The sequence below is a fragment of the Podarcis vaucheri genome (assembly GCF_965113315.1).
Source record: "Podarcis vaucheri genome assembly, chromosome: 6".
NCBI classification, from domain to species: Eukaryota; Metazoa; Chordata; class Lepidosauria; order Squamata; family Lacertidae; genus Podarcis; species Podarcis vaucheri.
In genome coordinates, this window is record NC_138764.1 from 43,768,085 (window position 1) to 43,795,678 (window position 27,594).

General features: G+C 40.8%; 2 protein-coding genes across 4 annotated transcripts in view; one reads left to right on the plus strand and one right to left on the minus strand.

The window, feature by feature from the left end:
• Positions 1–350: 350 nt before the first annotated feature.
• SLC35D1 (solute carrier family 35 member D1) lies at positions 351–19,699 on the plus strand. Its single transcript, XM_082227616.1, has 12 exons — positions 351–583; positions 1,547–1,580; positions 1,668–1,754; positions 4,301–4,368; positions 7,083–7,154; positions 8,796–8,864; positions 9,644–9,746; positions 11,165–11,257; positions 15,987–16,054; positions 16,412–16,490; positions 16,912–16,994; positions 19,487–19,699. Exons 1-12 carry the CDS (start codon positions 366–368, stop codon positions 19,593–19,595), a joined length of 1,083 nt encoding a protein of 360 aa, XP_082083742.1. The 5' UTR covers positions 351–365; the 3' UTR covers positions 19,596–19,699.
• Positions 19,700–23,484: 3,785 nt separating this feature from the next.
• Positions 23,485–27,594, minus strand: part of MIER1 (MIER1 transcriptional regulator) — a 40,919-nt gene continuing 36,809 nt past the window's right edge. For all 3 annotated transcript variants that reach the window (XM_082227603.1, XM_082227604.1, XM_082227602.1), the window contains 2 exons: positions 27,365–27,504; positions 23,485–27,045 (listed from right to left, as the gene is read on the minus strand). In XM_082227603.1, the coding sequence (XP_082083729.1) occupies positions 26,720–27,045; positions 27,365–27,504 (466 nt within the window). In that variant the 3' untranslated portion in view covers positions 23,485–26,719. The remainder of the gene's footprint in view (positions 27,046–27,364; positions 27,505–27,594) is intronic.

The window sequence follows — 27,594 nt, forward strand, 5'->3', positions numbered from 1 at the left end:
GCACCCTGTGCGCGCTCGGGGGGAATTCTGTGTCTTAGAACAGGTTCCGACGTGGTGGCTTGGCTGGAGCGACGCCGGCCTTTCCCGGGCAGGGGAGCGACTTAGGCGCGCAGGAGGACGCAGCCCTACTCTTTCGGGGCTGGGAGAGAACGACCCCCTTGCCGCTCGGAAGAACAACAAGCCGGGCTCGCGTGTTGCTGCGTGAGGAACAGAGCCCCGCTGCGCCCCTGGCGCGTCACGGCTTTGCGTGCTCCTCCTCCTCCTGCTGCGCCCTCCCTGCACGCCGTCGGGCAGCCCCCCTTGGGCCCAGCCTCTCCTGCCTCGCGGCCGCCCGCTCCGCCCCGTCTGACGTTCAGCTCGCAACCATGTCGGCGGCCGCGCGCAGACGTCAGGCTTCTGGCGTGAAGGGAGAAGCCCCCACCGCAGAAGCAGCAGCAGCAGCAGCAGCTCGCGGAGATGAGGAGCCGGGCATGGCGGCGGCGCCCAGCCTCACCGTCTGCTTCAAGCTGCTGGCGGCTGCCTTCTACGGCTTCAGCTCCTTCCTCATCGTCGTGGTCAACAAGAGCGTCCTCACCAGCTACGGGTAAGGGAGGCGAGCGGGGGAGCTGCGGGCAAAGTTCGCCGCCGCCGGCGCCAAGTAGAGGGGCAGCGCCGGCCGGGTTACAGATTAACTCGCGCGGAGAAAGGAGGTGGAGCAGGCCGGCGTGGGCGCTGAGCTGCAGGCGGCCGCGAGGACTCGGCTTTGTGGCTGCTGCTGCTGCTTCTGCAGAGCCAGCTCCCAAGTTGCTCTCGGAGGAGGAACGCTCCACAAGCCTCCATGTTCAGTAGCGCGGGGCGGTGGTGGTGGTGCCTCCCTCTCGCTCTTCCCAACTTCCAGGCACGGGCATTTGCAGTGGGCACAGCGCACGCCTCCGCCCCCCCCCAAAGATACATCTATGAAGGCCGCGTGTAGATACGATGGCTTGGTCCGAAGTTGCCAGGCGCCCTCAAACCTCCACCCCCAAAACGGAAGGGGTCTTTGGCTTAGAGAGCACAGGGCTGCGATTCTGTACCTGTTCAGCCTGTTGGCTCCATTGAACTCAGCGAGCTTTGCACTGTGCAGCCCCATAATTTTCAATAACGCGAATGTTGGGGTTCAGCTTTGCTTCTTCGTGGCACCCAGTTTTAAAGGGTTCACTGGAGCCGTTAAACATTTCCTTCTGCATTTTTTTAAAAATGTCCCTCCTACTGTGTACACTTTGTGTATACGTGTGTTTACTTCCAGAACAGACACGTTAAAAGAAGAGACTGATGCTGCCATCTAACTGCTATGCAAATACAGTTCAGCGTGTTAGGACTATGCATGCAAGAGTGTTGGTTGCTGGAGGCAAATGATTTTTTAAATACATTGAGTTCTTGGTTATTACCGTTCCATATATTCGTTATATTTGAGGCAGGAGAGTGAGCCACAAACAACTTTTCCTGCCAAAGGCTAGCCTTTTTCCATTATGTATGATTCGCTGAAGGTTGCCACTGTTTAGTTTAATTTGTCTGCTGTTTGTTACAGATTTCCTTCTTCGCTGTGTGTGGGACTAGGCCAGGTTAGTTGGAAATTTTGAATAAGAAAATTTCTAATTGGGCCGGGAGAGGGAGAGGCAAAATAGTGATCTCTCTTGTTCCTTTCACAGATGTTGGCTACGGTGGTTGTCCTCTGGGTGGGAAAGGCACTCAGGGTGGTGAAGTTTCCAGACTTCGACAGAAATATACCTCGAAAGGTATGATATTTCTCTCATTTACAAAGCTACTGGCAGAAGCGTAGTTCTTGCTGTACATGCCCATAATGGGGAAGAGTGGTCTAAATTGTTCTGGTGTGTGTATATTCTGTAGAAAGAATGCAAGATAGAACAACTTTCAAGGAAGGCATCAAAATGCATCAATACAAGTACTGCTTGCTGCTCATGACAAATTAGAAAACTGTTTTAAAAGTGCTGTTAGGTCATTGCAATGCATTTTTATTTTCCTTTTGCATAGGATTCATTTATTATGGGCAGCTGTGAATCTGCAGCAAAGAAGGCAGATTCCACTGGGTCTAACTGACTTGTTGTAGTATGACTTTCCAGAGTTGCTATCTTACTTTGGGTGAAATAATCTGATAGATGTAATTATAGATGCTAATTTGTAGAGGTCAGATAAACAAGCAAACAAAATGATTTGGCACAAATGCTGAAATGGTTTCTGATTCATGTGATGTTAAGGTAACAGGGCTAAATTTGTTGATGAGAATTGAGTCAGTGCAGCTGTGTACAGGGAGAGAGGGCTGAACCTTTTCTAGTAGTGCTGCAGTCCTCAAAAACCCACACAGACCCTGGAGCTGCTTGTTGTTTGCTGTGGGAGAGAGGCCCCTGTTGGAGCCACCCTCATTCCCTGTGCATCACAAAGACTACCTTCCCATCATGCATTTAATATAATGTTTGATTTGGCCTTCATAGGTATGTTCTGCTAGAGTTGAAGGGTTTTATTCCCAGTTAAGAATGCCACATGGTACAATCCTATGCAAGCTATTTATTTATTTCCCACCTTTTTGCCTATCGGGGACTCAAGGCAGCTTACAGATAAAATACGAGCAGCTAAAAATATAGGTGGGGCGGGGAGAGATAATTAAAAAAAACAATTAAATATTAATAGAATTAAGATCTATTAAAAATGCACAAATCATTACAATCAAAGCAGCACAGCACTATCCCTTTCATTAAAAGCAGTCAGTTCTCAAAAGCCCTACACTTGCAGAGGGGAAGACAACAAGGAAGGAGCCAATGTAGCTTCTCTAGGGAGGGAGTTCCAAAATCTGGGAGCAGCCACTGAGAAGGCTCTCTCCCGCTACCTGTGAGAGTCGCAGAACTGAGAGAAGCAGTTCCTTCAGAACCCAGGCAGGTTTGTATGAGGGAAAACTGTCTTTCAAAAAGCCTGGACGTAAGCCGTGTAGGGCTTCATAGGTCATAACCACCAATTTGCCTTGTGCCTAGAAAGAACCCGGTAGTGGCTGTTGTGGCAAGGGAGCCGTATGGTCCTTATAACCCGCCCCTGGTCAAGAATCTGGTTGCAGCTCCTGGAGCCAGTTGAAATTTCAGAGGGTTTTTCAAAGGCAGCCCCACATCGTGCGTCACTGTAGCCAAATCAGACATCTCAAGGAACGGGTGCCGCTAACGTGATAGCTTTAATTGTGCAGGTGCAAAATTTGCAGTCACAGTGACGTGGGCATCCGTGCTCAGGGCTGGGTCCAGAAGCACACCCAGACTATGAAGCTGTGTCTTCAGGGGGAGTGTTACCCCATCCAGCACAGGCTGAATCCCTACTCTCTGTTGTGCCTTCCGACTGCCCCCAAGAGCCCCTCTGCCTTGTCTGGATTAAGTTTCAGCTTGTTCCTCCTCCAGTCCAGAAGGAATGAAGCCACTATAAAACAGGCATTGACCACTCCCTTCATCTTCTAAGCCAGTCCCTCGCTGGCCTTTTCAATGAACCAGGAAGAGCAAGGATCTGGCACACATTCCAAGGATCCTGTCCAGGTCCATGAGCTGCACAAGCTGAAAAAAATATCCACTAACACTGGACAAGCAAGGGCCAAAGTTACACCCACCAGACTTGTATCCGCTTATTTAGAAGGGAGTCATTTAAATCAAAGGGACTTGCCTCTTAGAGTAATTGCCTGCGGAATATATGTCCATGTTTATATTATTTCTGAAGGTCCCCCCAATTACGCTTTCTGAGGTTGTATTTAAGCATGATTGGGCGTGTAAAAGAAACATCGCCATGTGGAGCATCATGCTTAAAAGAACGTCAGTTTATACAAGTCTAGTTTACCATGAATTCCTGGTGTGCCGCTGCTGTACATGTATGGATCAATGACCTATTTAACATAGCATTAGCTGTCTTTATACATCTGCATACACTTGTTTCTCTTCCCATGCCCACTCTCTTGGTGTAACTTGGAAGACTGAATGTCTGATTTGACAGAAGATGTTATGTTTGTGTTTCCAGAATTCTACCCAGTCTTGAGAAAAAGGAAGGATGTGTGTTGCTGGTGTTGTAAGTCAGAATGTGAAACCATAAATGCAAAAGCTTTTATGCTACAGTTGAAGCATGATTGTGCATTTCCTAAGGCTTGCTATGTTGTGTGCCTGCTGGTGAAAACTGTTCCTGTTGCAAAAAACAAAACAAAAAACAGCAACAACAACAAAACTGTTCAAATGTTTTGAAAGGTTACACAGCCAACTGACTTGACCTGTTTATTAAATATTATTTTATCCCTCTTACAACTTTCTAGACTTTTCCACTACCTCTCCTGTATTTCGGGAACCAAATCACAGGACTGTTCAGCACAAAGAAATTGAAGTATGAATAATAAGACACGATTTTATTAAGCTTTTATTTTAAGAAATTATTGAGCTTTTATTAAAATGTAATCTGAATTCTGGTTGGTCTGTACTTAAATTTGAACGGGCTTTTTGATTACTTCAAATTTAGTGAATGAAAATTGTGTAGAACATTTGTTTATAATTTATTTATATGTTTTCAGTATACCATAATTCTCATATCTGGTGTCTTGTCGCAGTTATAGATAACAAAACAATTGGCATTAATATATAACATAATTCAGCTATGCATATTTGGTAATAAATAATTTACAAGGACATAATAAGTAATCACCAAGTCATTTAACCAGCTCTTTCTGATTCTCTGTAAATCATAAAAAACCCCAGATTACCCAAAAGGGGTGGGGTGGAGCTTCAGCTAGTTTTCTGCTCTCTTCCAGCACATCCTTAGTTACTCAGGTGAGTTCTGTTGCGTTTAATGAGGCTAATTCCCAGGTGAGTGGGTATAGAATTATAGCCTTAAGATGCTTTTCAATAGAGCCCTGTTGATTCAGTATTTTAAAAAGCAACATTGAAAACATTGAGATAAGTTTCTTGTTACTGCATAAATCTGTCAAGAGCTGTGGAATATCAAATGCCAAGGCCTACTACCCTCCCTATCTATAATAATTTTATAATAATAAAAATACCACCCTTCATCCGTAGATCTCAAGGCTATTTACAACATAAAAATACAAGAGTAAAACCCAAAATACATTATTATTTTTTAAAATACACACCAATAACTCCCTCTCCCTCCACAAACATATTTAAAAGTGTATAGGAAGTGAATCAGCCCAAAGCCTGGTTGAAGAGGAATGTTTTTGCGTGGTGCCTAAAGGTGTATAATGAACCTCCCCGGGGAGAACCTCCCACAAATGGGGAGCCACCGCAGAAAAGGCCTGTTCTCACGTTGCCAAACACAACCTGCCATGGAGGAGGCATGTGAAGAAACGCCTCAGTTGATGATTGCAGGGTCTGGGTCGGTTCATATGGAAAGGGAGTTCATGAGGTATTGCGGTCCTGAGCCATTTAGGGCTTTATTGGTCAAAACCAGCATTTTGAATTGGGCCTGGAAACTTATTGGCAGCCATTTAGGACTCTTGTTTATTAAAATATTTTCAGCCTGTCTCTTGTCTTCAAGCTGGCTCATATTCTATAAATAATTTTAAAAACGAAGTATTTCAGACCAATAAACATAAAATATGGTGAAACCTCAGATAATACTGATCAAATTTAAAAGGAAGCAATTCCTCAGATACTCTGGTTCCAAACCCTTTAGGGATTTAAAAGTGAAAACTAGTCCAGAAATAGACTAGCAGTCTATAACAAAGGAGTTTTATGCTTCTGGTGATTGGCTTCAACCCAAAGCCTTGCAGCTGCTTTTAAGTCCCTCTGAACCTTCCAGACAAACGCCTGGTTTGCATGTCTCACTAAGTCATAGTTTGGCTGAGCAAGACATGTGAACCAGGCCACTATCCAAGTAGAGTGTGCTACAGAAACTTTAGTGCATGCTAGATCCAGCTGGACCAAAGGTACTCCTGGCCATAGCTACATCCTGGAGCAAGGCTTTGTCCAGGAGCACTTCCAAGCCTGTGAACCCTTCTTCAAGGGCAGTGTTGTCCCATTCAGAATAGATTGAATCCCCATTTCCATATCAGTGGTTCTGCTAACCATGAATGTTTTTGTCGTGTCTGGATTAAGCTTCCATTTGCTCACTCTTACTTGAGCTTCCCGACAATGGTTCAGAACCTCCATGAACTTCCCTGGATTCAATTGGAATGGAGAGAGGGAGAGAGAGAGCTGTGTCATTTGAACACAACAGACTGGAAAGCTGCAGGTGACCTTTCCTGATGCTGCCATGCAGATTTTAAACACAGCATGCTCTTAGATACAGGTCTATGCACTTGAGTGTAGATCCACAGGGCGCACCACAGGACCTGTCTCCAAATTAAGCACATGCAACGTCAGGCATCTCCTTTTTGCTCTCCACCACTTGTCTGCTACCTGTTTTCCTGGCTAGGCAAGACGTGTACAGTTAAGACTGTATACCAAAGTATATAGAGATGAAAACAATTTGTGTATATAAAATTTACTGTTAGGTAGTAACGTTGGGGTAATGGAATTTGCATTTCCATGCCATATAATTTGTTTGTAGATCTTATGAAGCTGTTGAATAAGACATTATTGTATAATAGCCTTTCAACAAATGATTTCTCTCTGCATCCTAGTGCAGATGTGGGCAGGTACTTGCTTTGGTAACCAGCCTGGACTGGTGGTTAAATATAACCTTAAATGTAGGGTCTTGTAACTTGAGATTCCAACTCATTTTAAGGGCATGAGTTGGAAGAGAGAGTGTGCACTTATAAATAGCTTTTCTGCGCACAGTTTCCAAACTTCAAAATAGCTAATACAGTTGGGCTGCACTTGGGTGTAAAACAAAACTGTTAAATTTTCAAGAATTGCATTTTCTAGCCTGTTTCCCCCGCTTCTGACAAACGTTGGAGACCGTCTTTTTAAAAAATAAAATAAAATAAATCACCTGTGACTTTCCCCCAGGGACATCTGTTCTCATTCACCACACCATGTGCTTTGATGTTGAAATTTATCCGGAGTAAATTTAAAATGTCTCTGTATAAACATAAGGAGTATCTATATAGCTAGCTCTGTCCATAAACATTGTTTCTCTTACAGCCTGCCAATGTTTACAGTCCTGAGACGGTTTTCCATTCTGTTTACAATGTTTGCAGAAGGCATTCTACTCAAGTGAGTTGTGAGATGGTACAGTACTGTGTTGTTTCATGTGTTTTGTGTCATATGGGTGGATACAGCCAATGGCAGTGCCATTATATTTCCCTTGGGTTATGCAGGCATGCAGCCTGGACAAGGTCAAGCACCCTTTGTAGTTCTTAGGGTTGAACAAAGGAAATATTTCAAGCACATGGGACTCCACATTTGTATAGGAAGGCACTGATCAATCTCTAGTACTGGAGATACAATGCTGAGAATCCCACATATGATGTGGGCTTTGTCCAGCGATGTCTTCTTTTTGGTCTGAAGTTGTTATCTGCATCAGTTTTGCATTGGTGAAATCCTTCATACTGCCAGATGCTTATGTATTTTTCAATTATACTCCTGTAGTATGAGGATTAACAGCAGGAAAACAAAAGTGGATTTTGTGAGCCCTTATGGTTGCTAAGAGACATACTTGGAGCCCTGAAGGACCAATGTCTGTTTTCCACTGTTTTGAAGACCTCACTGCCCTGGCTACATTTGAATATATTTCATATAAACATAAATATTGTTTAGATGACTATTTGGTCATCGGAGGGGGCGGGTTATAATAATTTATTTATTTAACTAAAGAAACAGGTACTGATAGTTACTGTATCTGTAACATGAACTGATAGTGAGTTTTTTGTTTTGTTACTCTTGGTGTTCATATATTTCTTCCTTGCTTTTCTTTGCTAAATTTTCATATGAAAAATTAATTAAAAGAATACTTTCAAGTGCCATGGGTCTACAAGCTTAGGCCAGACTTCTTAATGTGTACCAGTGACTCCATTCTCAAGTCCATTTTGCATACAGGGGAACTTGGGAGAAAGAAATTTCTAAGAGCATGCTGAGCTTTGTGCCAAACTTCAACATTACAAGAAAACCCTCTTCTCCTTTGGAAAATGGCAGGATGGGTGCAGGATAGGGCTGGGCAATAATCAGCTTCCCAACATTGCAGTGTGTCGCCAGCCAAACATTGTGGTTTAGTGATAGATCGCAATGTTGAAAAGTGGAGGGAGGATGAAATTCTATTGGCCCGGCCCCGCAAGGCGCGAGGGTGAAACCACTTCAGCTCCCTTGGTCGCAGCAGCAGCAGCAGCAGCAGTTTCACTCTGGAGCCTCATGGGGCTGGGCCCAATGGGGCCTGTTCTTTCCTTGGCACTCCATTGGCCACTAAAGCAAGTTCTTGCTTTAGCTCTACAACCTCTGACAGCCAACCATGATTTTTGCTGTTGGCTTAGTGTTTTCTCTCATGCTTTGAAACCCTAGGAATTCTTAAATTTCGTTGTATCGTAGACCACTGTTTTTTATTGTTGTTTGCAGGTCACTAATTTCTTATGTGACAATAATTGCATAGGAGAATACTTAAGGACAGCTGTAAACTGGAGAGGGAGGAGGAGAGATAAATGAAAGTCTTAGGTACATGTGTTTGGGCCTCCCTCCGCCCAGCTGCATACACAAATACAGACGTCGATTGGGTTTGACGTAAACAGAAAACCCTGGCTTTTTAGCATTTTCCTTCAATGTTTCCATCATGATCTCTTGAAAGGTTATGGTGGACCACAGTTTTAAGAACGCTGCAAGAACGCCAGCTGCAATAATGAGAAAGCTCTCCCATTTTTATCTTCTTAGGAAGAAATTTTCTTGGAGAATTCAGATGACAGTATTTGCAATGATAATTGGTGCATTTGTAGCCGCAAGGTACGGTATACCATTATTAAAAGGAGCTTGAATATTGTTCAGTGTTTTATGAGCTTGTTCCTCAACTAGATTCTTAAAATATTCTGGTTAGCTGTTGGAAAGTTGAATAGAAATTCAGTTGAAGCCCTGGAAGGAAAGAGCTAAGGCAATATACGATTGCCTGAAGTATAAATTAATGGACTAGAATAATTTGAAGTTTTTGTCGAATATGAAGGCTTCCCTGGCAGGCAGTTCTGAAGCAGAGCTAGAAATGCCTGGAAGTGTCTAAAGTGGCCCCTAAGGTTTTGCACTCAGGAGACCAATACGGGAGAGACCTGTTTTGTTGCAGCTGGAGAAGATGAAGGTGTCTGGCTGTGTTGCTGCAGATGCACCATGGCGTTCCTTCTCTCTGCACTCCTCCCAGCAGTCATTCCTCCTGGTCAAAACCTGTCTGTCTCCAGGCACTGCAGGCATCTACAAGGGATTCCTACACTGCGGAGTCGTGTTGCAGACATCTTTGTAACAAAGAGTTGGTCTGCCAACAGGACTGGTGCCTGAAGCCAGCTCCCCATAGAGCACACCTGTAGATGGGTGGATCAGTGCCACCATAAATGGCAGGACTGATCATGCATATACTGGATGCAGTGGGGTCTTCCCTTGTGCAGCATCCTCTTGTGGGATCTAATCTGCAAATGTGATCCTTGTACAGAATCCTGCTCTGCTTGCAGATTGCAGTTGTTCAGTAATTATCATGATTATGTTTTCTCTTTGACTTTAAATATTACCTTCTCTGCCCCTAGTTCTGATCTGGCATTTGATCTGGAAGGCTATGTGTTTATCTTGATTAATGATGTCTTGACAGCTGCCAACGGTGCATATGTAAAACAGAAACTAGATTCCAAGGTAGGTTCATCTTGCTACTTCATTTTAAAACAGCTTTCCACTTTATTGATCAGTAAAGGATGAATGAATTACTGCTTTCTGGGGGGAAATACTCATTTTTCAACAATGTGGCTGTCCTGTCCTGTATATTATTATTTTTCATTTTGCTCTGCTGCTGCACAAACATCTGTAACACCATGTACATATTATTCTAACAATTTGCAAGTGTTTAGGATAGCGCGCACAAGTAAACATAGGCCAGAATTAAGCCCATAAGAAACATACTGTATTGGACCAAAGCCCATTCAAATAGGGCATTTAATTTCTGCTGGTGGTCGGGGTTTGTTTTATTTGTATCATATTCATAAAACTAGAATCATTCTAACATTGTGTTCTATGACACCATGACCACTTGGGGCATGAAACTATTTCACACCAATATTAAATGATCAGACTGCCAAAGGGGCTTGAAGTTAATGCATGTAATCTGCTTCGCTTGTACTGAGATAAAAGTATTTATTTTATGATTATGTCATGAAACTTACTGTGCCAATAGATGAGAACCAGGATGGAAAATATAAACAGTTAGACCAGTGCAGTAATGAAAAATGCAATTGTTTATTAATGTTACGACAGCCTGCCAGTAACACATATGTTTAGGATAAAGTTATTAGGTTAGCTACATTATGTACTAGTTAAAAGGAAAAGTCTGTGGATCAGTACAGATATAATACTGCCTTCCTTTTAACTTTGGCTAGTTGACCAAGAAGCCAGCCTTGGCTCCCTCTTATCTACAGTTTGTAAATCAAGAGCCAGACTTGGGAATGTTTGTTCCTTCACCCTAAATCACAATGAAGCAGAGTGTTTGCATCAGTGCTATCTGTGGTTAAGACCTTAATAACCCCAGTAGTTTCAAGCTCTGTATTTAAAGGGTGGGTGGCAACTTGCTCTAGAGAGGAGGCGCTTCGTGAATAACAATATACATTCCCAAGGCAGGCTGCCAACTTACTATGTTTCGCAGAGTTTAAGTATTGTCGCTGTACCAGGCCAATGATTTTTTGGGGGCGGAGGGTGTGTGTAAAAAATTTATTTGTGCTTATGGTCTCTCTTTTATATCCATTGATAGGTAAACAGTAAAGTATATATGCTTTAATAGCTATTTGGGTGTTTTTTAAAAATCATTTCATATACTTTTGATTTAAAGTAGATGTTATCTTTAAGAAACAGAAAACAAGTTTTGCCAGCTATATTATTTGTATCAGTGCTGATTTGCACCATGGGGAAACATGAAGCTGATTTGTGTCTCAAGGACTCAGACAGGATGCTACATTTATAATGCTTGTAGGAGATGACGGATGAGGTCTTGTTTTGTGAACTTCTCTGTGTACGGATTTATCATTCAGCCAAAATAAGTACATAACTGTTTTTTCCATTTCCAGGAGCTGGGAAAATACGGCCTTCTATATTACAATGCACTGTTTATGATTCTCCCCACCTTGGCCATTGCCTATTTTACAGGAGATGCGCAAAAGGTAAGCCTTCGGTTTTTATTCCAGAATGGCAGCTCTAATTGAAAACTATATTGCTTGTGTCCATATGTCAGTAATTGTGAAATACAGTTTTGTGGGCTTTTTAAAAAAAATGCAGTTTATGGTGTTGTGTACTAGGATGTCTAACTATGTTATCGTTTAGTTTTAATTCAGAACAATTTTAAAAATCTTGGCATTTGTCATGACTGTAAGTAAAAAAGTGCACAATTTCAAAGGTATATGTGGAAGGGAAACTTACCGTACCTATAAAACTCTGAGACTGAGGAAGCAATTGAGAAGGGCCCACTTATATTGGCATTGGTTTCAGTGGGATGATACTAGTATGTGAATTGTCCCTGGGAAGCCAATACTATGGTTCTGCTAAGTTATCTGCCATTGCCATTTTCCTTAGCAGCGACCACTAAATAATCCATAGCAATGTTAAGAGTCGATGCAGGAATTGCAGTGGCAGTGCCTAGCATTTACACAACTTTTGTAATGTGTGTGAGCAGTTGGGGCAACAGTATTTGCGGATACTGTGGCTGCGCAGCCAGTGCTCTGCAAGGTCCATGCTGCAGTCGATTGCAGCATCTGTGGAGCTCTTCCTTGTCCTCCTGGCATAGGTTACTCCACCAAGGCAGTTTCTGTGCCTGAAGCCAGCATGGAATGGATCTGAAGAGTTTCATCCAAAAATGCCTGCAGCTACCCAGGAGTCACCCTCTCCAGCAACTTGCTTGAGAAGTGAATGTTCATTCTTGGCCAATAATTACTACAATCCTTGTTGTCTAGAGAGGCCTTCTTTAGGAGTGGCCTTTTAATTGCCATTTTCAGGGCAGACAGGGCCATTTCCTCTCCCAAGAAGGCATTTATTGCCTTGGGACCCAGGCAGCCAACCTAAGTGATAAGCAGACACGTGAGATGCTCTGCCCACATCCTCAGGTTGCCAGAGCTGAAACTTCACCAACAAAATGATGACTAAACTGTGCTTTGGGCACAATACTGTGTTACTAATGACCTAGTTACTTCTTTAAATTTGTAGCAAATATGTCACAGCATGCCTCCAAGGAATTCTTCACATCACTGTGAGGGAAAAATTGGAGTAAACCCAGAACACCTATGTTGTGTCATATATCAGGATATATGTAGCTGAAATATGAACAAGTCTATCATCAAGAGAACTACAGGGTTTTGGGAAAGAAGGTAATTTGTAGAGAACTGGTTCCCATATTTCTTCCATGTGTTAACAGGGGGGTGGAAGGTGTTGAACTTCCAGATCCACAGGTGCCTTTTTGGAGAGACTTCTTGACTTAGCTTGACAAGATGTATGCTTGATTAACTAATATCCATAAAGTTTCTGATAGGAACCATTAGTTCACCAATATCCAGTAGGCCACAGTTTCCCCATACCCTGCTATAAACAACCATGGATACAGTATTTGATACTAAACACTTGCATTGGTCACAGCTAAAGAGTGGACTGAATAATTACAATTATATTTCAAATCCTTCCAGGGTGGCTTACAAAAAAAGGCCCACTAAGCTGCTATATATTTTTTTTTGGGGGGGGGGGAGAGAAAGCACAACAATATCAAAAGACACATACTGCCACCAGGATCCTTCCCACTGGAGAGTTGATGGGAAGGAAACAGTCCAGCTGGAGCGTGCCCCGATGCCCTGTTTACCTGCATCCCTCTCACCTGGAATTGTTTCCTCTGGACAGTTGATGATAGATCCCCTGTGACAGTGGGAAGGGGAGTGCAGCTGGAGCAGGCTCCAATGTGGTCTTTGCCTGTCTCCCTCTCTCCTGGAATCCTTCTCACATTGCATTTTAAGAACCTCCCCTTGAGATAGAAAATAGCATCTCAGTGTTTATATATTTCTGGGAGGGGGGAAAAGTATTCATTTAGAAATACCTGCACCAATTAAGTGAGGAGGAGAATACCAGCACTGTTCTAGACTCTGCAGTTTGCATTCACAGTATGTGTAACTATCTTAAGCTACTAATTTTTGGATAAACTTTCTTCTCCCCTGGCAAGCTCTTGGCAGTTAAGGTGAACAAAGTCTGCTCTGTTAAACATCCAGGAAGCTCAACTTCACAGAGCTGGGAAATCATTGGCTTTGTCGTAGATACATATTTCTAAGACCGTGGCTCCGCTTTTTACACACGGCACCATCCCCTCTTAATCCAAGTTGATAAACTTGATAAAGTTAAATACGAGCCAAGAGAATTAGAATTTGCGCCAACACTTGGCAGTTTAGTTCCTTTAAAATCTGTCTAGTTCCAACCATAGAGCACTTGTGGATAAATTTATCATCCAGCTATTAAAGCACTGGAAAAGTACATCTATGACACTTACTGTTTACACCAGCAGAACCCAGCAATAAGTTCTGTTGCTTGATCATAACACATAGCTATTTCATATAAAGACCCTGTGCCTTGGTTTGGATGCTACAGCCAAAGACTGTGCATATAAGAAAGCAAGCAAGCCATGTCAAAAGGGAGAGGTTCTACAGAATTATTGCTGGCTGTTTTCCTACAAAGAATTGCTTCTCTCATATGTGGTTATGGGTCAAGCAAGGTTGTCTCTCATTCCTGCTGTTGCTTTTCTCCTCTGATTTTAGCAAGCTCTGAAAATGTTGGGAGAGGGTGCCACAAGGATACCCTTTAATTGATTTTACTACACATTTTAGTTGGACCTTTTGAGATATACTTTAGGGCTGTTGTCTCTTGCTGTTAATACTTTTTGCTGTTCTTGATGCTAATTCTCTAAGATATATCAAATAGCTGATGACTGAAAACAGTTTTATATTTAAAAAAGTATTACCTTGGGGACACAACCAAGCCTTTATTGACAGGGGACCTCTGTGGGTGCCAAATATTTGTGTGTACATAGACCACAAAGTGATGTAGAACTTACCCAGGATTTTAGCTATTGCTGGATTGTTCAGACGCTACTTGGTAGTCATTTGGCTGTGCACTTGTGATGCTGCCAGTAATATTATTCGTAATGATCACTGTCTTTGTAAGCTTTCATATACATTATTATAGATAATTGTATACTTACAAATGTCTCTTTTGATGCCAAAAAGGCCAAGAAGAATATGTCAGTTCTGAGATGGGAAATTAATGGAGTGATCTGACCTGCTTCTAGCACTAAGCTTTGCTGTAGATTTCTAAATTCCAGCAGTTGAGTGTTGCTGCATTTAGTTTAAGCATGGGTACAGTTTGTGCGGTACATTGCAGGTTGTCTTTGGAAATCTGAAGGTAGTGCTGGGTTTGAGCTGGTGCATTTTGCAACTTCCTCTTTGTAGCCAAATGATAAACTGGTAGGCTTATATGTCTGTGTGTCAAATGTTTCTAGTCTAGATTCAACAGCAATTTTTCCTCATTTTTAAAGCAGCTGATTAGTGTCAAAACCAGTATTTAATTTCTTTGCACATTTTTCTTCTGAAATGTTCATTATGTTACTTCTTTAATATAATCTTCTAAGTGGGAGGCATAGTTAAGGTGTATGCTGCAGAAATGATAACTGTTTTGCAGTGTTCAGGCTTCAACATTGTATTTTCACATCATTTGCTTCTGCTTACAGGGAGTGTATTCTAGTATTAGTAGAATATACAAGGTGCCCACCCCAAACTGCAGCCACATACAGTGGTACCTCAGGTTACAAACACTTCGGGTTATAGACTCCGCTATCCCAGAAGTGGTACCTCGGGTTAAGAACTTTACCTCAAGATGAGAACAGAAATTGCGCGCTGGTGGCGCAGCGGCAGTGGGAGGCTAACGTGGTACCTCAGGTTAGAATGGACCTCTGGAACGAATAAAGTTCGTAACCAGAGGTACCACTGTATACGTCTTCCTCCAACGCTCAAGTACACATACACTGGGCATACTTGAGCATTACCACAAACACACACAGAAAACCCCCAATCCCTAACCCCAAGTACACAAGAGCCCCACAACCTGCTGCCTAGCTCATGATCCCTTTGATACACATTACATTTCTTCAGTGGAGATGCTAAGGACAGACGTAGAGTGCTTTAAAAAGCTAGGCCAAAGATGAGACTGTTGATATAGGTTCCCCATTTAATATGACAGTCATTTGGAATACTTGCAGATTGGCTCATTTGAGTAATTTCATGTGTCATTTTAAAGACATTACATAACTGAGGATACGATTTGTGAATGCTGCCTGATGAGGTCTTTTGCATAGATATGGGATTGGGCACGTACACAAAAATGGACATGTGTTGGTAAAGTGTATGTGAAAATATTGTACTACCCCATTTTCTATTGCCCCAATATCCCTTTTTACCCCCTTTCTTTATGCCAGATTTATTTGTTCATTTGTAAGTTTATTTTGTAAGGTTCCCTTTTCCGCTCTATTAAATTATGGGGATACGGAGATTTACTGCTTCTCAGAACCTGCTTGAGACTGCTTGTCACGGGCTGCTATTCTCTTGCGTCAGGACTGCCCCCCCCCGCTCCTTACAAAAGAGACCAGGAAACTCCTCTTTGATGCTGCTGCTTCTATGCTGACCCTAAGACTCCCTCTTGGGGGGTTGGGGGGACATGTAGCCTTCGCGTCTCCCGCCTCAAAGCCCGTTAGCGATTGAGCCCTTCTGAGCTCGTGCCATGTTCCGTCCTGCAGCAAACCGGAAACCAGTGTTGGTTCAGCACTTCTGCAATTTTAGCTTTTCTGCTAAGATACTGTCTTTGTTTTGCTTCTAGGCAATGGAATACAAAGGCTGGTCAGACAAACTTTTCCTTATACAGTTTACACTGTCATGTGTAATGGGGTAAGGATACTTGCCTTTTTTTCTCCTAAGAGACACTGTATTCATACAACTATGCATAGCTGCTTTCGGTCAGTAACAGCAGGCTAGCCACACCAGCTGAAAAGAAATATGCAGACTATGCATATCCCTCTGGGCTGAGAGTCTGAATGCTGCTACTATGCTGTACATGTGGACTCCAGGCATATGAGGGCTTGAGGGTATGTTGCACTTAACTCATTCGCCAATCTAGGTATTTGTAGTTGAACATTCTTTGCCAGAATCTCAGAAACCAGAAGGCACCAGAAATTGTTCAGTATTACTACTTTCTGCCCAGCCTGGTACTATTTTACATGTTTTTTAAATTTTTCTTCTCTGTAGGTTTATTTTGATGTATTCCACAGTACTTTGTACTCAGTATAATTCTGCCCTTACAACTACAATAGTTGGTTGTATTAAGGTAAGCTCTTCAGACTTACACATCTACACAAATAATTTCTAATACTCCATGTTAGTTGTTTGGGATCTGTTATGCCACACTGGTCTTGGTGCATCATAGGGAAGGAAGGGTAAATGATAGCTTTGAAAATGTTTTTTTGCCTCAAATCTGATATGTAGAAGAGCCGGTGCTCTGACTTGGAAGGTTTGGGCTATGCAAGAGAGAATGGTGTTTATGGGAAGATGAAGTGTGAATACAAACACTGTCATTTGCAGTTTGTGCCACCTTTTTGTAGAGCCCCTATTTACTTTCAGTAGAATATTCTGCTAGCTCTTTCAGTGCAAGGCTTAAGACCTGTCTGTAACATTTTCCCCATGTTAGCATCTCACAAATGTTGAAAAAGCAACAGAAAACTGTCTGAACCTCTTTGTTTCCTTCCCAGAATATTTTAATAACCTACATAGGAATGTTCTTCGGAGGCGATTATATTTTCACATGGACAAACTTTGTAGGGCTAAATATCAGGTAAGTGCAAGACTGTTGGGGAGCTCATAAGTGGCAGTTATACAGCATATGTTGTAATCTCATATCCACATACAGTGGTGCCTCGCAAGACGAAATTAATTCGTTCCGCAAGTTTTTTCTTCTTGCGAGTTTTTTGTCTTGCGAAGCACGGTTTCCCATAGGAATGCATTGAAAATCAATCAATGCGTTCATGGAGACCGTCCGGGGACAGAGGGGAAGCGCCACACGCCTTCCCCTCTGTCCCCTCTTTTGAAGCAAGGGGCGGAGGGGAGAAGATCGCTTCTCCCCGTTGCCGCCCCTTGGTTCAAAAGGGGTCCGGGGACAGCAGGGAAGACGCGCTGCGCTTCCCCGCTATCCCCGGAGCTTGCAGGGCAAGCTTCGTTTTGCGAAGCAAGCCCATAGGGAAATGCATCTTGCGAAGCGGCTAAGAAAACGAAAAACTCCTTCGTCTAGCAAGTTTTTCGTCTTCCGAGGCGTTCGTCTTGGGGGGTACCACTGTACCTGGAACTAAGCACCATTGAAATCAGTATGACTTCTGTATAGAAAAGCATATAGTTTTGTACTGAAAATGTCTTGAAATAAAAATAAGGATTTTTGGAACTGCAGTTTAGAGGAAAAAATGAAACTGAATCTCATAGAATTAGAGACCATTTCTTAATACACACATTAGGGTAGGATAAGCACACCTTGATTCATAACGAGTGTGTATGTATGTTCATTCCCCTACCTTTGGCTCCTTCTGGGTTAATTCACTAACAAATGATAAAGGAAGCTGTCACTTCCCACAGGAAAAGTTTTGGCTGCCTGGAGCATTTGACTGCTCCACTGACAACTGTCTCACTGGTTACTTGACTTCTGTACTAATGCTAAATTTACTCCTTCCCGAGTATATGTTTCCCAGTACATTTTGCCTACACAGAGATTAACTATGGTCAAAGACTAGGTAAACAGTTGCCTTCTTTTTGGGGAAAAACAGAAGAGTAATACTTGACAGCTATAGATGCCTTTAGGAACATTAGTGATGTGTGTGTGTGAACCAATCAAAGCTTAAGCCTACAGTCACTGTAACAGTTGTGTAGGTACATTTATGTGTGTGATGATTAAATTACTCATGGCGGGGGGCAGAGCTGGAAAAGCAATGCAGTATAGTATTTACAGTATCATAGCTATAGAATAGGCCAGGGGGATGTATCAATATATTGTCCAGGACTGGTATGAGGGGCAGAATGCAATATTACGGGTGAAACAGATGCCAATCCTGAGTCCCTGCTACCGGTGCTGCTTTCAATATCGGGCCGTTGGCAGCAGAGGGACTTGGCGGCGGCCTCACCTGTGATACTGCCGGGTGAAGCCATCATACTCTGCCTCTCACCACAGAGGGTGAAACAAACTACATTGGCGGGCACACTCCTCAGTGGAGCCCCTGCCTCTGGTTCACATGACTGCCCCTCAGCTGAGCAAGCCCCAATGCCTTGCATGCAAGCCAGAGAAGTATCAGGGCTTGCTCAGCTGGAGGGTGAGAGTCCTCATGCCCCTCAGCTGAGCAGTGCAAGGAAGCCCAGTGCTCCTCTGGTTCGCACGCCAGCTGGAAAGGCATCGGGCTTGCTCACCGTAGGGCTGGGCAATGTATCTTGGCTGCTGCTTCTTCCTCTGACATGGGGAGGAAGAAATATCTGAGATATATAGGCAGATCATGGTATTTAGCTGCTAGTACATCGCGATGTTGAAAACCTGACATCACCCAGCCCTACTGTAGAAGCATTTTACTTATACAGTTGTACCTTGGAAATAGAACGGAATCCGTTCAACCTCCAAAACATCCAGAAAACAAAGCCCCATCAGATAGATGTTCGGCTTCCAAAAATAGTTCACAAACCACAACAGTCACTTCCAGGTTTGCAGCATTCGGGAGCCAAAACATTCGTGAACTAAGCTGTTTGAAAACCAAGGTATGACTGTGCTGCTTTTGTACTCAAACACAGAGTTTACAGTATAATAGCATCCACTACAAGAGTTACACTGAATATGTGGTATGCTTCAAGTGGTATGATGGACCATTGTGAATATACCTATTTAAAAAGCACCATACTTCCCCCTAGTGTGGAAAGTCAGTTACAATTCCACTTACAGTTGAGAACAAAGAAGCAGGCTTTGTGTGCCATAAATACATATGGAATGAAAGCCTCCTAACTTTTTTCTGACTAGGATCAGGGAGTTGTAAGAGCTTAGAAAACCACAGCTGTTGTGAAGAACTACACAACTGAAGCCAAGCAGAGGCAGCAATTCATTACATTTACAGCTTTTACCACCACAAACCTGATAACATGTTCTTGCCACCTAATTCAACTACCTGCTGTCCTTACCTTAGAAGCAGACTACTAATTATTAACTGGGCTGCTAACATTTTCCACTTGCCTGTAGTGTTTAGTAGAATATAAAATATGAATTGAGTTTAAGTTGTATTTTTCACCTGAAAAATCTGTGTCTTGCAGTATTGCTGGAAGCCTGGTGTATTCTTACATCACCTTTACAGAAGAGCAACTGAACAAGCAGTCTGAAGTTAGCATCAAGATGGACATTAAAGGGAAAAGCTCCGTATGACAAAAGGGTCACTTACGAACAGTAACTCTTGATTTTCAGCCGTGATTGCTGACAAATCACTAGAATGTGCAGTATCTCTGAACAGAATTGTATGTGCAAATGGAGAGTACCCAATATGAAGATTGCTCGCTGCCTTTTAGAATGAGATATTTAACTGATAGCACAAAATGTACAGTTGGTTATTAACACTAGGCTGAAAGGAATAAGGCTTAAACAGTCACAGCCTATCTTGCACCATCTGCGAAGACAAGTACTTCTAATGCTCTAGTCTATAGCTTTTATAATCTTGAGTGGAGCAAGAAAACGTGTCCTAAATATTTCAAAATGAACTGAGGCTATTGTGCTAAAAGGCCCAGTGTTGACTCAATTCACTCAGCATAAGATAGCATAGACTAGTAAGTAAGGATGCAATTCAGATCACTTAAATCCCAATGGAAACAACTTTTCGGCCCACAGTAAAGTATTATTAACTTCAGCAGTATTTATACCTAAGAGGCTTGTAAAGCACAGTAGTTAGGTGGGGTTTTCTTATTCAAGAATCGGCAAGAACAAATGGATTCTTTTGCAAGGAATTCTTTTCATAACATTGTAATGCCCCCAGTATGAATCCCCCTTTAAGCTCAGACTCATCTGCAAAAATGAATCTAACTCTTAGCAAGTTATAACTGAAAACATTGTAACTAGGTAGGCAAAACTGTTGGGACTAAGTAGCTAAAGACAATTCAGATGTAAAAGAATATTGAACCAGTGCCATACAAATTCAGTTATTTGTAATAATTATATTTAATAAAGTTATTTGTAATATTTGAATTTTTGCTCACCTGGGTACTTCCACCCTGTGTATCCAAGACTAACCAACTGACAATAAAAAAGTATACTAGTACTGATGCAGGTTGGAGAGGCCAAAATGCCCAAGTTCTATTGTTAAGTTCCAAAAATAATTTGAAAATACATTTTTTTAGAAATTTAGATGGAGAAATTGAGGAACACAAGGTCAATAAATATATTCAACATATTCTGTCTGTTAAAAACAGGAGAGTTACAGCTAATCTCTCAATGCCAGAGGTTTTAAATGCCTTTAACTAAAATGCAAAATAGAATTGGCTTTGCTAATTAGGGAAGCATCAGATTATATAGGTAGAGAGATCACCAACAATTTTCATCAGGCGTGGAAGAGAAATTTCAAGATCTGCAGCCAACAGAAGCACTTCAACATAAATAGGAACTTTGCTGCCTGCCCACCCATGCTAATGACACTAAAGCCAGATGAGGCAACAGCCAGCCTCTTCTCATGAGCCAGATGAATGGGTTCTAATCTAGACTCCATGGTGACAATTTTCAAGATGGTAGCTCATTCAGAGGTTGTTTTCCTTAACTTTGGTTAAAGGGCAAACCAACAAGACAACTTGCATAAAACGAGTTCTGGGAAGAAGATACAGAAAATTCCACTATACTTTCTCTCTCTGCATCAAGGAAAAGTGTATTAATAGAAAAATCATCCTAAACCACCAAAAACCTCTGCATCCAAGCTGCAAACCTAGCTTGGAAGCTAGAAATCTGGACCAGACTTTGGACCAGCAAAAACTAAAACACATTCCATATACTTAACTTTACATACCACTTCATACATTCAGAACTTGGTGGTGTATCATGCTCCTTCAAGTGTCATTTAGTGAAGCACAGTATTTAAGGAACCTTGGCTACAGTTCTTAAGCCCCACGTCCTATGTACCTTTTTATCAAATGGAGGTTGGTGATGCAACTAAGACTAATACTAGGATTTACCTTTGCAGTACCAAAAGAAGCAATTTATCAGATTGGTTTCTTTGGGTGTAGGTCATCACCTAGTTGATGACATTTACCAATGATTTTTAGAGTGTTTAAACTTCAGTACATGTTTATTTTCAGAGTAAAAGTCTATTTGATCCAGATTCTGCACTTTAAAAAAGCTGAATAATGTGACATAAATTATAGTTAATTGTGCACTGTGATTACACAGATTGCTCATCCTCCCTAGCACAGTAGCCAGTGATCCCTGGTTAGTGTTAAGCTCACACCAGCAATCCTGGTAAGCCAAGTCCAACACTCAATGCTCTGCTTGGATGTAATGCAAAGCCAGGGTTCATGATTTGTTACTCCTTCCAATGTTAGGGGAAGAGCATTAACCATTCAGACTAAAACATACTGATGTGTAAACACAACCTACATATATGCACACACACAGAATTGTAGAGTTGGAAGGGACCACAAGGGTCATCTAGTCCAACCCCCTGCAATGCAGGAATCTTTTTGTCCAACATGGGGCTTGAAGCCACGACCCTCAGTCAAATTATTGTTGCAAAGTTATATATTGTCTCTGGAATCTGCATCTGTTACCCTTTTCTCTGCTTCTATGGCACTGGTATGCATTCTGCCCTGTTCATAACCTTTCAAGTTGCAGAACATTGAGGGAAAAACCTTTATAAACCTTAATACGTTTCTCGGTGTGTGATGCCCTTTCCCACCCATTTCAAAAAACCCACCTTTCAATGCTTTGAACATGAACACGCCTTATCCAAAAGGAAAAATGCACATGCTGCTGGCTACTAAGAAGAGACTTAAAAAGGAGGTAAATTTTAACAGCAAGGCAGTTGCACACCAATAGCCCAATAGCATTTGGTCTATTTTTGTTTCAGAAGATTGTGTTATGAAAGCCACTGTAGGGGGGGGGTGTTATTCCATAAAGTCTACCTTCCTGTATTATTCCAATCTTAAAGAAGGTGAAGCAGCAGTATAAAAAATGTAATCCATAAATCCAGCATCTTCCCCTTTCTTGTGGCACATCTTTCCCCTCAAATTCCTAAAGTTTGAGGTTTCTCAATCACAGCTATATATTATGGGCTGAAAACAGGAAAGACTAGATACATAAATACTAAAGAGCCACCTTGATCTGAAGTTGCATGTTACAGTTTAATTGTTACCCTGTTCCCGTTCATTAACCTCAACATATTGTGTGCGCGTGCATATACTGGACACAGTATAAGCCCCAGTTGCACACTTCATACATACTTGCTTTTTAGAGAGTTGGGCTTCTACAGCTGCAATCACTGGTCGCAAACCAATGGAAAGAACACACCAGATGTCATTCATTTCAGTAGAGTCCTGTAGCTTCTTTTTGGGCTTCATTGAAATGAATGGTGTGCATCATCTTTTTTGTTGGATTTGTACTTTATCATGGTCGCAGTTTCCTGTAGCCACTTTATAATACTTCAGTTCCCCTACCAACTTCAAATCTAAACAACTGAGAATTCGGCCTAAGTATTCATTTTTTAGGAAAGACTATACTGGCTTCTTATGCAGAATACAGGACATTCCATTCACTTCAAACAAACACCACATAAATTTTACAACTCTAGCAATTATGTATGGTATTACTCACCACATCATTGCCTGTCTTACTTTCTTCCCTTGCACAAGAGTCCTGACTAAAAGTACCAAACGCTGCAAAACACAAGTTCGTAGAGAATAATATATGTAAATATTTGTGCAAATAAGAGTATTTGCATGGCCTGACTACAGAAAATGTCATCTATGTAGAATGAATTACTGATACAATCAAATTCTTGTATTTCTCTCTCTCTCTCTCTAATCTGCTGTACTGAGGCAGTTGCTCTCAGGGTATTTGTTAGAGATTTTTTTTTAAAATCATGTAAAATTGTTCTGAATGCATTTGCATTTTGTAAAAACTTTGCAGTGCCAAGTTCTATAAGATACTACATACACTGGGAAGATAAAACAAAATTCTTACTAGTTTATTTTGTATGCTGTTAATTTTCCTCTTAACTATTTTCCTATATAGAATTTATTTACAAGATTGAGAATTCTAGCATTAAGGGTCAACTTTTTAAAAAAATGTATATTCTGTAGACTTTATATACTGTAAGTAAGAGGAAACCAGAAGCAATTTTATGTCCATATGTATTTTTGTACTGGCTTAGAAATAAATTTTGAGACAATTTTTCCATGTCTCAGTTTTAAAATTTGTTGGGTTTTATTACTGGGTTTATCTGAATCAAAACCAGTTTCTTTTTCAGTAACAGGTAAATGTGTTACTGGTAATGTTTGCAAATAAGCATATCTGGTTGGTGTATCACAATACAGGTGCACTATTCTACTCACCACTTCGATAGTGAATTTTGTTTGAATAGCATTTGACTTGAATTATTGTCACTCAAGACCCCAGCAGCATGTCAATAAATGATGGATTCCGTTGTTTCCCATAATGCTTTGTAACACAGAAGTCATGGCTGATCATACAGTAAGCCTAGAGCTATGGCTTCAAGAATCTCTTCTCCTGACCTGAATTGTTTTGAAATGTTAATGATACATCAGTATAACACACATGTAAAGCTCAATGTGCAAGGCTGTGAAGACTACTACTGAATAGTCCAAATACACCATCAGAAAAGTTCCACAAGCTTTAGTGACACAAGCTTCTCTTAAAAGAAACAGAAGTTCCACTCTTAATATATTCAGTTGTATTTATGTAAGCAATGTGTTTAAAAAAATACTTTATAATCAGCTTTTCCAGAATTGCAGATGGCGAACTAGGGAAGGGACACAGGGATTACCAACAGTGCAAAAGTACTATGTGAAAAATTTATAAAAACTAATTTGCAAATTTTTAATTTCTTTCAAAATATCACTTTAAACCCTTTTATAAAGTCCAACAGTCAGACCTGTTGAATTGAAGGTTTGATTCAGACTGCACGCAATGCACTTCATGGATCATGACACAATAGTGCTTAAAAATATACATTACAATTACTATACACAAACTGCACTGACTTTTCAATCCAATTTGGAAGCAGTATTTTTTTCTTTTCCAAACAGAACTGAAAGCTTCTTGAACAGGTTACTATATTACTAGAATTTTAAATAGTACTACTAGTGCAATGTCTTATCAAGTTATAGTGGCTGCATTTTAAAGAACATGAATAAAATATTGTATAAACACCTGGATAAACAAAATGCACATTACAATTAAATACTTAATGAACAGCTGAACATTACATATTGATTATGGAATGTCAGGACTTTTCTTAGGCATAACATTGAAAGTAAGATCAAAGACCAAAGTAAAATTTCTGAAAATGTACACAGTGCTATATTTTACTTACAAGCCTGAGAACAATATACTTAGAAGCTTTCCTATGAATTGTATTGCAAGCATTTCCACTTGCAAAATATATAGGTAAGGAAGAAAAATAGTTGCAATAAGATTTCTAAAAGCATTGTGCTGCCTTGCTCTAACATACTTTATAGAGACAATCTTTGATACGAGGCTATGAAAACTTTGGATTCCCATATTTAATAAATCTGGGTTTTGCCAACTATGTCACCTCCCAAAAGCAGTTCAGTTTACAAGATGAAGGGTTTACTCTATAGAGGCAAGTCATGCCTGCTGGGAGATACACTGCTTCTGAGCTCTAGACAATAAATATTAGCCCTGCAAGTTAGATCACATATTCTGCCAAAACATTTCAGGAGAAAGCAGGGGGCTCTATTAATAATTAAATAACTTAAGTGACATCTACAATGAAATGGAGGTTCACATAATTAAGACCAAACATCACACATTTTGCCAAGTTACAGAGTTATCGGGCCAACTTGAAACAGCATGGTTGTAACCTTTAAAGCAAGCCTCAAGACAAGTAGATGGAGAAAACTACAGAGAGCCTGATGTAAAAGCAACAAAAACAATACTTCCAATGAGTCATTTTACATGGCAATAAGGGACAAACATGGCAAACCTCTACCATGGCCATTATCCAAATCCTCTTATGGATGGGACTCATGGCTACAGGGACTATTCCTGCCACATTGCCAAGGACATCTGTCAAGCAAATTATTTTTTTAAAAAAGGTTACCAGCCTTTACAGTACCTCACAGACACGGGCATATTCATACATACATATGCAATAATTATTCAAAGACTCTTCTGCTTCCTAAGAAACAGTAAGCAGCATAAATCCAAGTGAATGCCTTGGAATGTATGATCAGGCCCCGATATGAGCTGTGCATTTGTTCCTCATCAAGGCTACCAGACCCATTTCACAACTACACTGTGCTCACTGAAATGTAAAAATAATTAATGAACAATGTAATGCCTGACCTTGGCTGACAAGATTTAGCAACATTAAAGCATTTAAGGTTGTCTCATCATAAAAATAAATCTGAAAAAGAATTATAAAAGCAAGAACACTTGTGCAATCAAAGCATCGTCCTAAATTCCAAAATTCTAAGTCACCATTTGCCTCAAGATAGAAATTTGAAAAATTATGGTATTCATAATTGGGTGTGAATTTTAAATATTTAAAAATTTTACCGCTTTCTGAAACATGACTATTACTCTTTTTTTTTAATAAAAAAGCTTTAGCAAAATAAAATGAAGCTGACAGATCAAATCTCGTAAAAGTTTACCATACTGTACAAGTTATGAAAATTACACACTTGTTTTTAGAAATTACAGCTCAATCATGACTTAAGTATTGTAAAAATCTTTCAAAGGCTACAAAGAATCTGGAAAAATACAGAATGTATCTCTTATATCCAGATAAGAATATGGAAAGACATCACTGATGTCAACAATTTTACATATACAAACCTGACTTGGTTTATTTTTAAATATTTCTATATATAAAAAAATATTTTCTCACATACAACTTTCAGGATTTACAGGCATTCCTTAACCACCCAACACTGCTTCTCTTCCTATGGACTGATAAACTATCATCAGATCCTCGCTTGTTTTATGAATCCTGCTTTACAATTTTACTATCCAATATTATGGAATTTAACATTGATGACTTTCCAGAGTGTATTTTGCACGGTAGTTTATGTATGTTTTCCTTGAAATGCTAAACAGGAAGCAGTCCTTTTCAATAGAACGTGCTCCAATTAAATGTATCATTCAAGATTTTAAAGGTATGCTGTAACTTCTTCAGTCAGGATTAGGAAGCAACCAAAAATGTATTTCAAAATCTCAATAAATTATATTAAAGGATTTGAATCTGTAAGGGTAACCTACCAACCCTGAAAATTTTGGACACCCCAAAAATTGCTTGAAGGACTAAAGCCAAACATTCAGTCATCTACCATCTCCTGTTCTTCAAACTTTCCATGGGTCACTGCTTCTGGGTAAATTTCTGAGGAACCTGGACTCTCCTTCTCATTACTATTGACTCTTCTCCTCTTTGCAGGTCTTTCGTTTTTTTCTTCAGGATCATTTTCGTTCTTTGAATTTGAATGAGCATGTTTAGAATGATTGGAAAGGTTTTCTGTTTCATAGCCATTTGTATCAAGATCCACAAGAGGCATTTTTTTGCCAGTTGTTGGTCCGTTTATGTGCAATCCCTCAATTTTCACTTCTTCTTTACTTGATAGTTCACCTGGCCCATTAGTGGAAACACCTATATCATAAAGAAAACAAAGAAAGACTATGAGCAAGGACTGTAAAAATTGCATTTTGGAACAAGTACTTAAACTTATGACCATTTACGGGCATAAGTAAATTCTACCATTACAGAGGCTATGTAATTGCCGCAATCCACTTTAGTTTATGAAATTTCCCATTTGAGTTTACAGCACCACACCACTTGTGTCTGATTGTGAATCAAGTGTAGATTATAGAACTGTTCACAATGCCCATGGGATATCTGCAATGAGCTCTGGAAAAATGTTTAGTTTAAGAGATTTCAGGTATACTAAGGACATAGAAATTTTACATACCATTTTGATTACTGCTGCTGGTTGTGCTGTCCTCTCTCTCCGAATGGCTGGTGCTGCTGTTAGAAGTTGTGGGAGGTGGGGAGGGAGCCCGACTAGATGCAGCACTTTCACTTTCATCTAAGAGTCGATCCATGTAATCCCTTAAAGGCAGAAAGAAAACATTTGCTCTTCAGCATGGATAGAGCAGAGAAGTTTAATACAATTGTTTGCTACCAGGATCTTCATTTTCT

Excerpts from the sequence above, each read along its gene's own strand:
- SLC35D1 (XM_082227616.1), top strand. The coding sequence starts at position 366 with ATGTCGGCGGCCGCGCGCAGACGTCAGGCTTCTGGCGTGAAGGGAGAA. Across the intron at positions 11,258-15,986 it reads TTACAGGAGATGCGCAAAAG|GCAATGGAATACAAAGGCTG; the intron begins GTAAGCCTTCGG and ends TTTTGCTTCTAG. Across the intron at positions 16,995-19,486 it reads TTTGTAGGGCTAAATATCAG|TATTGCTGGAAGCCTGGTGT; the intron begins GTAAGTGCAAGA and ends TGTGTCTTGCAG.